This window comes from Orbicella faveolata, unplaced genomic scaffold, assembly GCF_042242905.1.
Source record: "Orbicella faveolata isolate gen_17 unplaced genomic scaffold, um_ofav_v1 contig_37, whole genome shotgun sequence".
NCBI classification, from domain to species: Eukaryota; Metazoa; Cnidaria; class Anthozoa; order Scleractinia; family Merulinidae; genus Orbicella; species Orbicella faveolata.
The window spans coordinates 1,944,694-1,960,000 of NW_028301566.1; the positions used below are offsets into that span (position 1 = coordinate 1,944,694).

General features: G+C 38.3%; 1 protein-coding gene across 1 annotated transcript in view; it reads left to right on the forward strand.

Moving 5' to 3' along the window:
• The first annotated feature begins 42 nt into the window (after nt 1-42).
• Nucleotides 43-15,307, forward strand: part of LOC110062531 (pre-mRNA-splicing factor SYF1-like) — an 18,010-nt gene continuing 2,745 nt past the window's right edge. Inside the window, exons 1-23 of the mRNA XM_020769457.2 lie at nt 43-235; nt 754-905; nt 1,491-1,544; nt 2,176-2,245; nt 3,647-3,844; nt 4,016-4,111; nt 4,645-4,683; nt 5,165-5,209; nt 5,636-5,755; nt 6,286-6,345; nt 6,760-6,844; nt 7,213-7,285; nt 7,643-7,942; nt 8,455-8,530; nt 8,599-8,685; nt 10,733-10,846; nt 10,965-11,051; nt 11,154-11,229; nt 11,340-11,449; nt 13,459-13,562; nt 13,831-13,930; nt 14,790-14,906; nt 15,222-15,279. Coding sequence (XP_020625116.2) covers nt 206-235; nt 754-905; nt 1,491-1,544; nt 2,176-2,245; nt 3,647-3,844; nt 4,016-4,111; nt 4,645-4,683; nt 5,165-5,209; nt 5,636-5,755; nt 6,286-6,345; nt 6,760-6,844; nt 7,213-7,285; nt 7,643-7,942; nt 8,455-8,530; nt 8,599-8,685; nt 10,733-10,846; nt 10,965-11,051; nt 11,154-11,229; nt 11,340-11,449; nt 13,459-13,562; nt 13,831-13,930; nt 14,790-14,906; nt 15,222-15,279 — 2,251 coding nt within the window. The 5' untranslated portion in view covers nt 43-205. The remainder of the gene's footprint in view (nt 236-753; nt 906-1,490; nt 1,545-2,175; nt 2,246-3,646; nt 3,845-4,015; nt 4,112-4,644; nt 4,684-5,164; nt 5,210-5,635; nt 5,756-6,285; nt 6,346-6,759; nt 6,845-7,212; nt 7,286-7,642; nt 7,943-8,454; nt 8,531-8,598; nt 8,686-10,732; nt 10,847-10,964; nt 11,052-11,153; nt 11,230-11,339; nt 11,450-13,458; nt 13,563-13,830; nt 13,931-14,789; nt 14,907-15,221; nt 15,280-15,307) is intronic.

The window sequence follows — 15,307 nt, forward strand, 5'->3', positions numbered from 1 at the left end:
GACAGCTGCGCATGTTAGTGTGCTATATACGCTGAGAAGTGTTGCTACTGCAGGCTCAGTATATTCGTAATGGCGACGATTTAACTCGAAGTGACGCTCGAAGTAGGCTCGAAAGACAGCTCGACGCGGTGGATTTGTAGAAGTTAACTCCATTATTTTGCAACAAACACAGAATCAGGAAATAGTTATTATCTGCGGATTCAAAATGCCAGTGACATCTACGAACCTGATCATTGTGAGTCTCTTCTAAAGATGTTTACATGCGTGTATAATGCTCACATGTTTGGCTTATTGAACACAAAGCTTCAGTTTTTAGATCTTTACAAATTAATTTTTGATCCTCTGGCATAGGCTAGCTATGTACCAATAGATTAAAACTTAGCAGAATACTCCACTTCCTCTTCCCATTCCTCTCCATGTACCAGAGCTCTCTTCAAAATTAGAATTCCCCATATTCTAGTTTTTATTCAGTCAGGAAATTCTCAAGGGACCATAAAATGTATTGCCTGATTTTCCTGTAAATTTGTTTCCCAACTATGATGGGTGCATTCTTAGACTGTGATTTCCTTTGGTGATGATCATTCGAAACTAATCAGATGACGGTCTGGGATATTCTCTAGCATGACATTTCCACATACAGCCTAGCTTACGATGAAATTACAAATCATGACAAACGCAAGCGAATGTAGTTGCAGTTGCAATGGAAATGCCCTTGCCTAACAATTAATTTTTAATTTGACCGTCAAATTTTAGGAAGAAGAAGATCTCCCCTATGAAGAGGAAATAATTCGCAGTCCTTATTCTGTGAAATTTTGGATGAGATATATAGAGCACAAGGCTAAAAAAGGCTCCAATACAGCATTGAATCTACTCTATGAACGTGCTCTCAAGGAACTACCTGGAAGGTAATTGAGTGTAGAATTCTCCAAGCTGTATAGTTAGAAATTCATTGCAGATTCCTTTCAATTTAACAGAACATACAGTTAAACCCTGCTATTTTGAAATAGCTGATAGTAAATGACTTAAGGGGAAATCCAGAGGAAATTGTTTTCACGTAGAAAATAGCAAGGAATTTAAAATAACCAAGTTTGTTTACGGCAAACTTGGCATTATCAACCTATTTGCTGTAATATGTATACAAAAGATTCCAATGAAATCGTCATCATGCACAGCAGAGGTTCCCACTCACCCGAATGCTGTGGTGTCAAAAACTGCTATCATGACAGTCCAGTCCATCTTGTTATTGGCCTTGGTTCAAAGTGAAGCTCGACCAATGTGCAGTGCATTCTAGTCTGCTGAAAGCGAGGCTCTATCACAGCAATTATCAATGGCTGCTAGACTGTTTGGATTGAAAGCTAATTACTCATAAAGGTCTCTTTTTTTCTTGTTGGAGTTGAAACACAGTTGTTGTAATGATAAACATTTGCAGCTTTGCTCAATTTGCTATTTGTTATATTCATTGAGAACATACATGCACAATGCTGTTTCAGTTACAAGATTTGGTATCTGTATCTTAAAGAAAGAAGAAAGCAAGTGAGAGGAAGGTCAGTTAATAAGTGTATGGTACTGAACTTGTGCAAAATTCATATTCATAGTGAGACCTACATACCTCTTTATCTTCTGGATAGTGTTGGCTCAGGTTCAGTTGTGTATATTTTGAAGTTCAACTTACATCTCCAATTGATGAGCTTGGGAAAGGTGCCAAAGGGGTGGTGGCACCAGGTGAGATTCAAGCATCAAACATCCAAGTATCCATGGCAACCCTAAGAGCAGCAACCACCAGGTGCCATTGCATTGACAGAATAAGTTGAAATACTTACCAACCCAGATACATACTGTACTTACCATAATCAGCTATAGTGGGGGTTCAAGAAAGAGAAAAACATGCCACAAGCACAATGTATCAAAGCTCAAAGAAACCACTGCACCTCCTCACAGATCTGTAATGCAAAACACCTAAGTTCTGCAAAACCCTGTGTGAGACCCCAAGGAGCATGACTGCCCTAAAATGCCACTGACCAGCATTGGCTCCAGTCTAACTTAAGCAAATTACATTTAGCCACATGAAAAGCTGCAAGGTATCCCAGGTAAAATTATTTACATCTAGTAAGTCGTTATTCAAGTAATAACAATCTGTTTGAAATTGATCAATATTTACAATATTTTTTTCCCCAGGCCGATAACAGACCCTGCATATGAGGACATTAACAATGCTTTTGAAAGATCTCTTGTCTTCATGCACAAGGTATAAACTAGTACTTGAATCATGTTTACTTATTGTTTTAAAGACAAGTCATAAAAGCTTGGTTTTAGTAGCCATACAGTTCTGTAAGGTTGTAGTGTACTCCTTTGATGTACAAAACACATGCACATGTAAAAGTTTCAAACTGGTAAAAGCATGGTGGGTAGACCTGTTAACTTTTTGATGGCATAATGGTACCCTAACCCTTTGGAGCCCAGTGTCCGATATACTGGACAGCAGAGCAGCCTGCACTTCCTTTAACCAGCAGTCTGTCCCTTAGTCATTACCAGTTCCCAAACAAAACACACTTGGAGACGCCATTTCAGTTTGATTAGAGTTGTTTTCATCGAGTTTTTTCGCAAATTTTTGCTTCTGTCAACAAGACACAATTTAAAGACCACTTTTAAACAGGAGCAGGAGGTCTGTGAGGTATAGCGCTAGAGAAATACTTGATTATTTGCATGGAAACTTCGCTACTCTAGACAATGGTTTCGAATCTGACATCGAAGGATTTTAAAGTGACAATGACAATGATTTAACACACAAATGCCGCCTAAAGAGCCATGTTTATTTGAGCATTGTCATTGTCGAGGATGAAGAAGCAGAGGAGCCAGATATTTGCGATCCAAGAGTAACAGGGAAGCCAAATAATTATTCTTTCAATGGTTCCGAGTGGACAGAACATTTAAGTAACCCAGCTCAAGTTCACGAATGATGAGATTCAGTAACATCTGTTAAGACTATAGTAAGTGATTTGTCACACAAGTACCCAGTTTTGTGAAATCAGGTATACAGGAAGTCTTAATTACTGTTGAGTGAATATGTCAAGTGAGGTAGTAATGTTATTCTATCATTCTGAGTAGTTATCGGAATTTTCCTTTTCATTTTTAGGCCCTCGTGGTTAATAACTTTTTCTATTTTGAGTATGGCATGACACAATTGTTAATAATTTAACTCTTATAATGGTTTCATGTTACGTCAAACACCTTACTAATTGCACTCAAAATAAAATGTAATTATCAAGGAGCGTTATACTTTGTGCAGAACCTGATTATGTTAAAAGGTAAAAACTTATGATGTTTTAAATTATCTGGGTCTAAATTTTCTGAAATCCTTAAAAATTAATTTGGGCTCCAAAGGGTTAAGGTCTCTTCAAACATTTTCTCTGAAAGTGCAGTACTTTTTCACAAAAACAGGCATGTCACACAGGGATTACCGTCACTGCAACATGCCCATGTTTCATTCCCTTGAACACGTACCCTAATATGTACCAACCTGCATGTTAAAGTAAATTAAATACATCAGACACTTATTATCTTCGGGAGAGAGAACACTGATTCCTTCAGGGTGTGGAAACCTTATAATGACATCTCAACTGGTAATTTTCTTGGCACATTTTTCTAGATGCCAAGGATCTGGATAGATTATTGTCAGTTTCTAGTGGACCAGTGTAAGGTGACGAGATCACGGCGCACATTTGACCGAGCATTGAGAGCTCTGCCTATCACTCAGCACCGACGTATCTGGCCTATTTATCTTAAGTTTGTTCGTAAATACCATATTCCTGAGACTGCTGTAAGAGTCTACAGAAGATATTTGAAGGTTGGTGCAGATATTTTTAAAATTTTTTGTTCAAGAATTCTGTAGTTGATCTACATAGCCTTAAGTAAAAAACCTTTTTGGAGTGTGGCGTTCAATAGAATAATTGCCAGTTAGTTCCTGGGTGGAAGATGGTTTAAATTTACCTTTTAATTATTTTTGATTTCCTACCAGTTAGAGCCTGAAAACACGGAGGATTATATTGATTATCTCAAGTCTGTAGGATGGTTGGATGAAGCAGCAACTCGTCTGGCTTTCATTGTCAACAAGGTATTCGCATTCTGCTACTTTTAGTGCATAATAATATTATATAAAATAATGTAACAAAAACCTTGCTGTTAGATTATAGTTCAAAGGTACATGCTAACATTTTATTAAAATTATAAAATTATCAGTAATTTTGAAAACAGTACGTAAAATTATACAGTTGAATCCTGCTATTTCGAACTCTCAGGGGAAATGAAAAGCTGTCCAAAAATTATAGCAGAAGATTGAAATTGGCAATTATAGTGTATGACTGGGGAGAAAATCCAAAGGAAATAGTTTTGAGTTTGAAATAACGGAAAATTTGAAGTTTAATTGAGTTTGAATCAGTGGGGTCCAACTGTGGTTCTTTTTTTTTGGTACATGTTTAGTAATTCAATTTAACAGTAATTATTAAAATTAATGATGTATTTAATTTGTTATTTAGTGTGCAATCTGTAGGAGATAGATGCATGCTTCTTGTACAACTCTTGGAACAAAAGTCAAGCAAAAATACTAAGGCTGACCTGAAAACTTATTATTAATGCTTTCCCTTGCAGGAGAAATTTGTATCCAAGGAAGGGAAATCAAATCATCAGGTAAAGTTAAAAGTTTATTGCTGACCAGTTAGATAATATTTAAGAATCCGAAATCCTTGACTCAAAACACAAAGAATAATCCCAGATATATCGTAGACTGAGGTGAACCTAAGTGTTGTTGTAGCACAGTACACAGAATGAAGGTGTATACATGTAGCATGTGTGATACAACTTGTACAAAGGTTTTCTGTTACCGAAGCAACATGGAGTGGCTTGGGTTAAGTCTACAAAATGTTTGATAGAATTATTGAGGAACAATTATTATAAATAATAATATTGTGGAGCTATGGATTGACCTGTACCAACTTTGTAATTTAACAAACCGGCTTTCAGCCCACACTATGTGACAATTTTCATGGTCAGAGTCCACGGATGGTTTTTGTGTTTTTCACTTAAACTGACTCATAATAACAAATTAGTCAACTACTGTACATAACATTGTTAGTATTTATGTAGACTTATTAATATCTTTCATCTTCAGCTTTGGCAAGAACTTTGTGACCTCATTTCCAAGAATCCTGATAAGGTATCAGTGTTTATTTTTTTCACAGTTAATTTAACCTTTGAAATAATTAAGGACCGATGGGAATGAAGATAGCTTTCATCTTGTGTTATAGTCTGTGAATAAACTAATTAAATATAACTACAATAATATTTACACCTTATTCTGTAGAAGACACCTGTATGTGGTAACCAATTAGTTAAGAAAAAATGGCAACTATAATCTGTGTTTAGAATGTAGACTGCTTTGATTATTAAAACACCTACTGTACATGGTGTTAATAATCATGAATAATTTTTTATTCTGAATAGTAGAAAACTTTTTGCTCATCCTTGATTTGTTATCTTTGAAAAAAAAAAATGAGATTCACTTCAGAATACATGATATATATCTTGACTAGTAACAACTGTTTGACTGTGAAATTGAGACCACTATCTGTTCTTGTTTAAGATCAAGAGTCTAAAAGTTGCTGACATTATCCGAGGAGGTTTACGCCGATTTTCTGACAGTTTAGGACAACTATGGAATTCACTTGCTGACTTTTTCATAAGAAGTGGACACTTTGAAAAGGTCAGACACTTGTTTATACCTATATGTGTACAGTCGAGTATACATCACTGTGATTTTAGGGCATAAAAGAAATGAATTAGCTTGACTACAAATAATTGACTAGCCCCAGGCTATCAGACAGGACTTTTTTGCACATTTATTTTTTTGTGAGTACTACCAGGGACATTGTGTTGTGTTCTTGGGTGAGACACTTTGCTCTCGCAGTGCCTCTCGCCACCCAGGTGTATGTATGGGTACTGGCTGGCTTAATGCTGGGGGGAAACCCTGTGATGTACTGGCATCTCATCCAGGGTGGAGTACTTAGAAATACTCCTAGTCACTTCATACTGCAGAAACTGAAGGTAAGTGTTGGCCTGATGGGGCCACTTGGGTCATGGGCAGACTTTACCATTAGTGAACAGCAGGGGTGGGGACTTGCGTTGTGAATACTGTGTCCAAGCTTTATGTTGCATTCAGCACTATCTGAGATGGTTATATCACTAGTTGGAAGTTACCAACTAACTTGACTTTGTTGTTTTCCTGTCTTTCAGGCAAGAGATGTTTATGAAGAAGCCATTCAAACTGTTATGACAGTGAGAGACTTTGGGCAGGTAAATGTGGGTCTGTTGACATCAAAAGCCAGTAGTCCTCTTCTCTGCTGGTCAGCAGCTTTGTGGTTGAGTACTACTACCTTATTTACCTCGTCACAACAGCATACCTAGCCCTTAGAAAGAAAAGACAGGATCAGGAAGTTGGATGTTCTGATGCATGTATATGTGTCTGTTTGTATGGCATAGTCCTGCGAGAGTAGTGTAGTCAGGCAAAAGCATCAACTGTCTTCTTGCTTTTTTAGAGTGGTCTTGAAATTGGTTTGATGGACAGACTGGTGAATTAATTCACTGACAGGTAATGACTGATGGATGGACATAATGAAAAACAAACTGACTGAGTGTCAGACATACAGTTGTCAATGTAGTGACTGAACAGTAGGCTGCTTGTTAATTTGTTTTGTTTGTTTTTTTCAGGTGTTTGATGCTTATGCACAATTTGAGGAAAGCATGATTAGTGCTAAGATGGAAACAACTTCAGAGATGGGACCTAGTGAAGAAGGTATACTTGTACTACAGCCTTCCTTTGAAATTAATCAAAATTCATATGTGTCATTGTTGAACTTGTTGTGTACAAGGAATGCCAGCTTGGTGACCTGTGCCATTCCTTGCTTTTGTTCATATGCTGTGTCTCCCTTTTCTGTCAAACTTCCACTCCAGGCTGCAACTCCATTTTCACGTTCTCATACAACAAGAAATCTTGTTGCCCAGTCCCTATTGGCATTCCCCTGTTGTGTAACCATCAGATCTAAATAATATTAATGCCAAGTTTATTTGATTTCAGTTTAGTCTTTGTTCAGGTTTTAATGGCTAGCGCTAGTTGATTTTTTTCATGATGATATTGATTCTCATGCCCGCATTTGTCTTTAGATGACATTGATTTAGAGCTCAGAATGGCAAGATTTGAACATTTAATGGACAGAAGACCTCTTCTGCTTAGCAGGTAATCATCACAGAGTTGATCAAGTTGTTTTAATTTTCTAATTTAAATTACTTTTAATTATAGCCTGCATAGCAGGTGTAAAACAGGGGGAGGGGGTGAAAGAACGGGGTTGGAAGTAGAGGGGAGTGGGAGAGAAGTTCTGTCCCTTCTTCCTCGCTTGTTTCACCTCCCCAACCACTTCCCTGTCTACCCCTGCTATGCAGGCTTTGTTATTTGTCGATGCTGACACTTGGATTTATCACTGGTAACAGATGTTGGTGTACTTCATGTACTGTCTTGAACTCATAAACCTTGATATCCTCTTGAATTCTTTTCTATGCATAATTTGATTTCATGTATTGCCTGTTTTCTTTGTAGTGTCCTCCTACGTCAAAATCCTCACAACGTCCATGAATGGCATAAAAGAGTCAAACTCTATGAAGGTAAACCCAAAGAAATCATCAACACGTACACAGAAGCTGTGCAGACAGTGGATGCCAAGCTAGCATCAGGCAAACCTCACACCTTGTGGGTGGAGTTTGCCAAGTTTTATGAACAGCACGGTCAACTTGCCGAGGCACGGGTCATATTTGACAAAGCTACCAAAGTGAATTACCGTAAAGTGGATGACCTGGCTAGCGTGTGGTGTGAGTTTAGCGAGATGGAGATCAGACACGAGTAAGTAGAGAGTCATGGTGTCTCTTTTGTCTCATGCAGTCAATCCTCAGGACAAACTGAATACAGTTAGGTACTTGCTAAGTAGACATTGTGTGTGATGCCTATTTGTCTTTACCAAGTTAAGAAAAATGATGAAACAACGTGGAACAGTGTGTACTCTTTGGTCGAAAGTGGCATTTACTAAATCAGTTGAATGAGTATTTAGATAAATTTTATTGAACTTTTATGTGAGCTTATATTGTGGACTTTATGGTGTACTTTATATAATACAGTTCAAATAAAAAGCAGTTTAGAGAGCTTTCTTCCCATATCTCGGGGTTTTTTAGTGCTTTCAGGTGAGGCTGATTACATTTTCGTGGTGCCCAGTTTTTCAATGCTATACATTAAGCCTTCTTTATCTTGAGAGATGTTCTTCTTACTAAGACCAATAGCGTTAGCTTTATTACTTTCACATGACTACTACATGTTGGTTGTTGATCTGCCTTTTTAATTTCATTTTCATTTTCTTGTAGAAACTACCAACAAGCTCTTGATCTTATGAGAAGAGCTACAGCCATGCCGTCAACTAAAACAGACTACTATGATGAGGTGAGCCCGTGGAATGTGACAAGTGAAATTCTTTATAGCTGTATTTATTTGTTGTGCTTTTTCTTCAGAGTGAAACAGTTCAGAGACGTGTTTACAAGTCGTTGAAGCTTTGGTCCATGTATGCTGACTTGGAGGAGAGCCTGGGAACATTCCAGGTAACCATGTGTGTTTTATACTTTAGTATTTCCTGTAACGTGATATTTAAAAATAGCATGTTACAGAAAATACTAAAGTACAAAACACACATGTACAAGTAGGGTCAGGAGTGTAGGGGTTTAAGGTAGTTTTAAGGCAGTTGTAGCCTGTTCCGGGCGTTAAGTTAGTTGAAGCGCAGAACGAAAAACGGCGACTAACTGAGAATTAGGGAGTTGTATTAAATGCTCAGCTTTGTACAATACTCCTGCTAACTCTGTAAGTTTACAGTGAGAAAGTAAATCAAGAAAATTTGACTCTCAAGGCCTGAAAGTCTCGATTAGAAAACTTGCTATGTTTTATCGCAGCTCTTTGGAAATGTACGTCTTTTAAGTAACTGGTCTGCCCATAGAAGTTTATTTTTTTTTGCAAAAAGTTACTTTTGGTGCAGAGTGCTCTATTGTTTAGGGGGCTAATGTTCGGTCAGGCACTCCGTTCTCGAGTTCAGATGCACGCTTTTTTAATTTTTTTTGTAATGAGTGATACCACACTCTCGTTTTGGCCGGGGATAGCAGCTATATTTCAGGTAACGTCAGTTCTCCTTTTTTTTGTTGCAAAGAACGCTACTGTGGCTTCGTATCTTCTGGATTCTTCCATAGCTCGATTCAAGAAATGTCTTCTGTTGTGTGTTTGCCAGGGTTCAAATAAAGAATGGAAACATATTGCTTTTCACCTTAGCAGCTTGTTTGTTTCCTCTTCTATGAAACAGAGCCAAAAGTTCATATTCAGCGGAAACTTTCCTGCGTTAGTTACACGTAAAACTAGTAAATTTGTGACAAAAGAAACTTCGTTATTATTGCGGCAGACTCCGTGGCACTTACTGAAACCGCCAATTAAAGGTGCGTTCCTTTGGGGTGATCCGGATCCGGATCAGTGATCCAAGATCACTCGGATCATGGTGCATCAAAGGAACCGACGAATCCACTCTGGTCACGGATTCATCGGTTCCTTCGATACCCCATGATCCGAGTGATCTTGGATCACTGATCCTGATCCAGATCATCCCAAGGAACGCACCCTAATTTTATCAGTCGATGAAGTGACTCGCTCACCGATGTGGGATATAATTTCGGTCAAGTAAAGATCTCTTCCTTCAATACTTCTTGTTGAAGCGCTCCTCAGTTGTATTACTCGATAGCATTGTGTATTAGTTTGACATGGTTTTATTGTTAACACCAAAGCTGGCAACAGAATAAGAACGCACTGTTCTGTGACTCGACGTGACTATTTGATGATTAGGTTAGTTTTTGTTTATCGGTGAAATGAAAATTTACGTTTTAAATACAACAAAATCGTTCCTCTTCGACTTTCCAGCAGATATTTAACTTTTATATTCCATTTATCTCCAGCAGTGAGTAAAAAAAATAGACATCTTTCTTATATTTTCGTGGAAACAAAGGTATCTTGTTGCATACATTGGCGAGGAAAACAAAAGTATCAAATTACAACCGCTCACGTGAAAAGTAAAATTGTCACATTTGCTACAAAATGAACGAAACTCGACATAAAATACCACGATAAATTTAAAACCGTTTAGACCAACGGTAATTGTAAGTTATCTTTGGGCCTCGAAAGAAAACACAAACACGAAACATACACACTGCTAAGATTTTGTCTTATCAAGTTTTTGTCCGCTTATATTCTGCAAGAGGGAAAAGGCCTAGTTGACTACCAATCGAGAGAACGGCATGGGTGAGGACCTGTGTGACTACTGTATCAGAGCCGTAAATTACACTCTGCGCTATCGGAGATTGTCTCACTAGTCTTCAAGCGCGCGAGCGATACATGCTAGCGCAGAGCGCGAGAGCGGCCACAAAGCGGGCCCCAAAAAAATTTGATCTTTCCTCAGCCCTACAAAATAGACTGAAAGAAAAAATTATTGTTAGTTAATGGATTGCAGCAAAAGTCTGCGATTTAAGGAGACGCTGTACTTTGAAGCAGGCTGCCATTTTAGTTCAGCAACTCATTCTGTACTTTTTCTTAATTTTTATATTTATTTCTATTTTTTAGTCCACGAAAGCTGTATATAATCGGATTCTTGATCTGCGGATTGCAACTCCTCAGATTATCATTAACTTTGCTACGTTCTTGGAAGAACATCGCTACTTTGAAGAAGCTTTTAAGGTCAGTTGATGGCAGGATGACCCGCGTCACTCAGGCTTGTTATGTTTATTCCTAGCAGTGATTGATTAATTCTTGTTGTACGCCCTTTGGTTGATGATGTTCTGTGTTATGTTGTTAGGTTTATGAGCGCGGAGTTGCGATGTTCAAATGGCCAAACGTGTTTGACATCTGGAACACCTACCTCACAAAGTTTATTCACAGATATGTAAGTTACAAAACTGCAGTTAGAGTTTATTCATTGCGCCGATAAATCCTGTTTTCTTTATGTAACATTTACATTTAAACATTTCTTTATTGCTTTTCTCAGGGTGGCGGCAAACTCGAGCGAGCGAGAGATCTTTTTGAACAAGTTCTCGAGGGCTGTCCGGCTAAATTTGCTAAATGTAAGATTGGTTAATTTTGAATTTTTCTGCTCCTTGATGTTCGTTGCACAGTTAGTTGTTGAACACGTAGGTCGTAGCAATACCCTGTGAAATCTCTCTCTATTTTTCAGCTTTTTATTTAATGTATGCCAAGCTTGAAGAGAATCACGGTCTTGCCCGACACGCTATGGCGATATACGAGAGGTCTACAAAAGCCGTATTGCCTGAAGAGCAGTTTGAAGTATGCCGGTATTCTTTATTCTTTGGTATTCTTTATTCTTGGTATTTGGTATTCTTTATTCTTTGGTGGCACTTATTCTTTGTTTGTTTTTCGTTTTAAAGATAACTATATGGTATTAACCCTGCGTGAGGGCCATACTTAGCTCTTATTAACCGAGCAGGAGGTCTGTATGGGAGAATCTTGACCGAGGTCTGTACACACGACGAGGTCGAATCTCCCATACAGAATGACTTAGCTCGGTTAATAAGATGTTTATTATATGGCAAAGAGGAAAGCTTTAATTTGTTTAATGTAACTGGTTTGCTGACAGTTTGCTTGCAAACGGAGATGAGCTTAACTTAAACCTGCCGAAATTTGCCCGTCCTCTTTACTTTTTTTTTGTCATCAGGCTTTTTGGCACTTCCATAAATGATTGAGAAGAGAATAAAAGAAAACGGTGAACATTTTTGTATTTGAGTTTGCTACTTTTTCAACGCAAAATGAAACCGGTCTAGATGCCGGTCTATAGGTGGGAAAATCTAGACCGCGGTCAATATCGATTTCAGCCAATCAAATTCTTGAATTCGGTAGTTCCCAGTCCTTGTGAGACACAGTCCGCACTGTAAAGACCGTCGAGAACCGATTATTTCTCCAAGTGTATGGTCCGGAGAAAACTCGGTGAAGGATTGATGCACGACTTTATGGTTGAAAAAAGTTGGGAATGGTGTACCTGTAATACGTGAGAAGTTGTACCCAGTCCAAATAAGTAGAAAATATCAGACCGCTAGCAATATAAGTATTTTAAACGACTGATTCTCTCAGCTGTCTTGACTCTTAGTCGTGCGGTAAATTATATCATATCCTTTGTCTAATAAGTTGTTGCGTAGATAAAATCATCAAAATACGTTGAATGGCAAAGTATATTTCCTCATCGGACCTTTGGATACCGTCGTTATATTTTTCAGACAAACGTAGATGGCTAAACTGCTATTTCATGAGTAACCATGTTTATCATGTGTGTATTTTCTATTCTAGGGAGACAGCAACAACTTATATTAGAAAAACGGAATTTCTTTGAGTATCTACATTCTGGTTGAACAAAAAATTCAGTATTTTTATTCTCCTTGTTTGCTCGCGTACATGGATCAACACTGATACCCAAGAAATAAAAAGTCCCTTAAACGTAATAGTTAAAAACAACAACAACAAAACTTTATTCCTTTTTCAATAATTTACATGAATTTTAGGTTAATGAGTTGTGTTACATCTACACTTTATTATTTAAAATAATTAAGTTAGCAACTTAAATATAATGACAGATGAACCCGCAGGTAGTCTAGGCTAATCTAGGCGGGCCTCATCCCCCGGGGGGTGGGGGGTACTCCCTCATATGAGCTATATAGGTATGGGCGGCCCCAAAGGGTATGGTTTATCAGCCGTTTTGGTCATAAATAGGGTATCGATTTTAGCCTATTTTGGCCATTTTGGTCATAAATAGGGTATGGATATGGTTATGTTTTTAAGAAGAAGCCACTTTTTCATCATTATCAAATTAACAAAAGCCCTTCACAAATTATGTTTACGGTAATTTAACCTTGGTCTGAACTAGGGAACTTATTATAAGGCAGGTCTGAAACAGGGTTTTAATTTAATGGTTAGGTCATAAATAGGGTATCGAATATTTGGTCAGGTCATAAATAGGGTAGGGAATATCGCAGATTTTGGTCATAAATAGGGTAAGGGTTTTGAGAAGCGGGCCGCACACCCCCACCCAACTTTTCTGGGAATACTCCCCCCCCCCCCCCTCCCGGGGCCTCATCTATTTTAATATTATCCATAGAAAAAAAACATAGACAGTAATTTTTTAACCACTGTTGCTGTAAACCGTCTCGTGATGGTGTAAACTGTTCATGTCTAAAAGCGGCAGGAGAGCAACATAACAACCGAATCCAGTTCACTTTATTTTTTGTAACATGTGGATTCCTTTGAGACAGAATTCAGCACTCGCATACATTGCTTTGTTTTCGCAGATGTTTAACCTGTACATCAAACAAGCCGCGGAGATTTTCGGTGTCACTCACACGCGTGAAATCTACGAGAAAGCTATTGAAGTGCTGCCAGACGAGCAAGCTAGGTGAGCTGTTTATTACTGATGAGAAAATAAAGTAATGAAATTTACCTTGCGAGTGATCACTTTTAAATGCGAAATCGAAACTGCCATTAAAGTTACGGCTTCAGTATTTTAGCTCTGTAAAAGATATACATTTCTGTGTGTTCTTTATTGTTCAATTGTTGAGCAATTTAGCCTAGAATTTGGAGAATTTGGGGACTCGTATCTCATTTTATTGAATAGTATGCTATAGTAAACTGCTATGTTTAATTTTTTTTTTGTTCTATTCCAGAGAGATGTGTATAAGGTTTGCTGATCTTGAACGTAAACTGGGCGAGATTGACCGAGCGAGAGCTGTGTACATGCACGCTTCACAAATGGCTGATCCGCGGGTTTGTTCTTATTTCTTATCTTTTTCACGCACTTCCTGCTCTCAGAGAACTGGGAACTAACGCAAACAGTGGGAGTAACAGTCGCTGTGGAAGCCCTTATTTGAATTGTCACGCAACGCTAGGAGTACTAGCCTAAAACGGCCTAACCTCCTGTGCAGACGCTCTTTGTTCTCGTCACACAAGAAGATTCCGTGACGAACCCAGAGCGTTATCGTAGGAGGTTAAGGTCATTCCCCAGTATTGCATTGTGCATCCCTACTGCGCATAATTTCACACGTGATTAGCGCGCGCGCATTAAAAATGGCGGCTTTTTCTTTACGGCTGGACCTCGCCATAGAGGTAAATCGTCATTTTCTCGCAAACGAGTATGGTGACCTATCATTTTTTTCTGTTGTTTCGAATTGAGTAATAAATTTCTCTGTGTAAAATAAATATGGACCAATTCTTAGTGTAGAACAAAAAACAATCGTCGGAAACGTGAATTTAGCAAGCAATTGTGCTACAATCATGATGCTGTTATAAGGATTTATTGGGTATAAACAAGGTGCTGTTGCTCCTAAACGAACATGGGAATCCCTCATTTTTATTTCAAAATTTAAGTTCCTCTAATACAAACAATCAATAGGCAAACTCTCACAAAAATCTCAGTGCAGGTTCTGTTTCAGTGGAATGACCTTAATGACGGCTGCGAAGGAGACTCATATCTCTGGTTTATCTTTCCTCAACTCTCTCTTGTCTTCTCCATTGTGGTCCTGTGAGCAGATCGATACAAGGCACTTCTAGGACAAGTCGACCCAAATGAAACTACTTTTTTACTTTACTATCCCCGCGAGTCATATTGCTTTACTCTCATTTTCAGACCACTCCAACATTCTGGAAAGAATGGCATGACTTTGAGGTTCGGCATGGAAACGAGGATACATTCCGAGAAATGTTGCGCATCAAAAGAAGCGTACAGGCTCAGTTCAACACGCAGGTGAGTAAAGTAAAGTTCATATGTCCTTACAAGAACATCCCACAATCAAAAACAATTTTTTGCCGCTTTGTAAAATCTGTTAGATCTACACGGTCTTTAGTCTTTCTTTCGTACGCCCCAAAATTTATGATTAAGATTTAGTTATGAATTAGGTAACTCTACAGTAAGTGATGTAATAATAGTAGTAATATCTCTGGTTAGTTGTTTGACACAGATGTCTGCAGAGCTGTGTGTGACATTTCTGGAGCGAAAGAGAGAAGACAGCTCTACTATCTTGCTGGATATCGTTAATTTTACCGAATGTTACTGTTACAGGTCAACTTTATGTCCGCACAAATGTTGGCAGCGGCTGCTAGCAAATCCGCTGGAGCAGGTGAGTAACTTTACTGATGTGTCTCTGT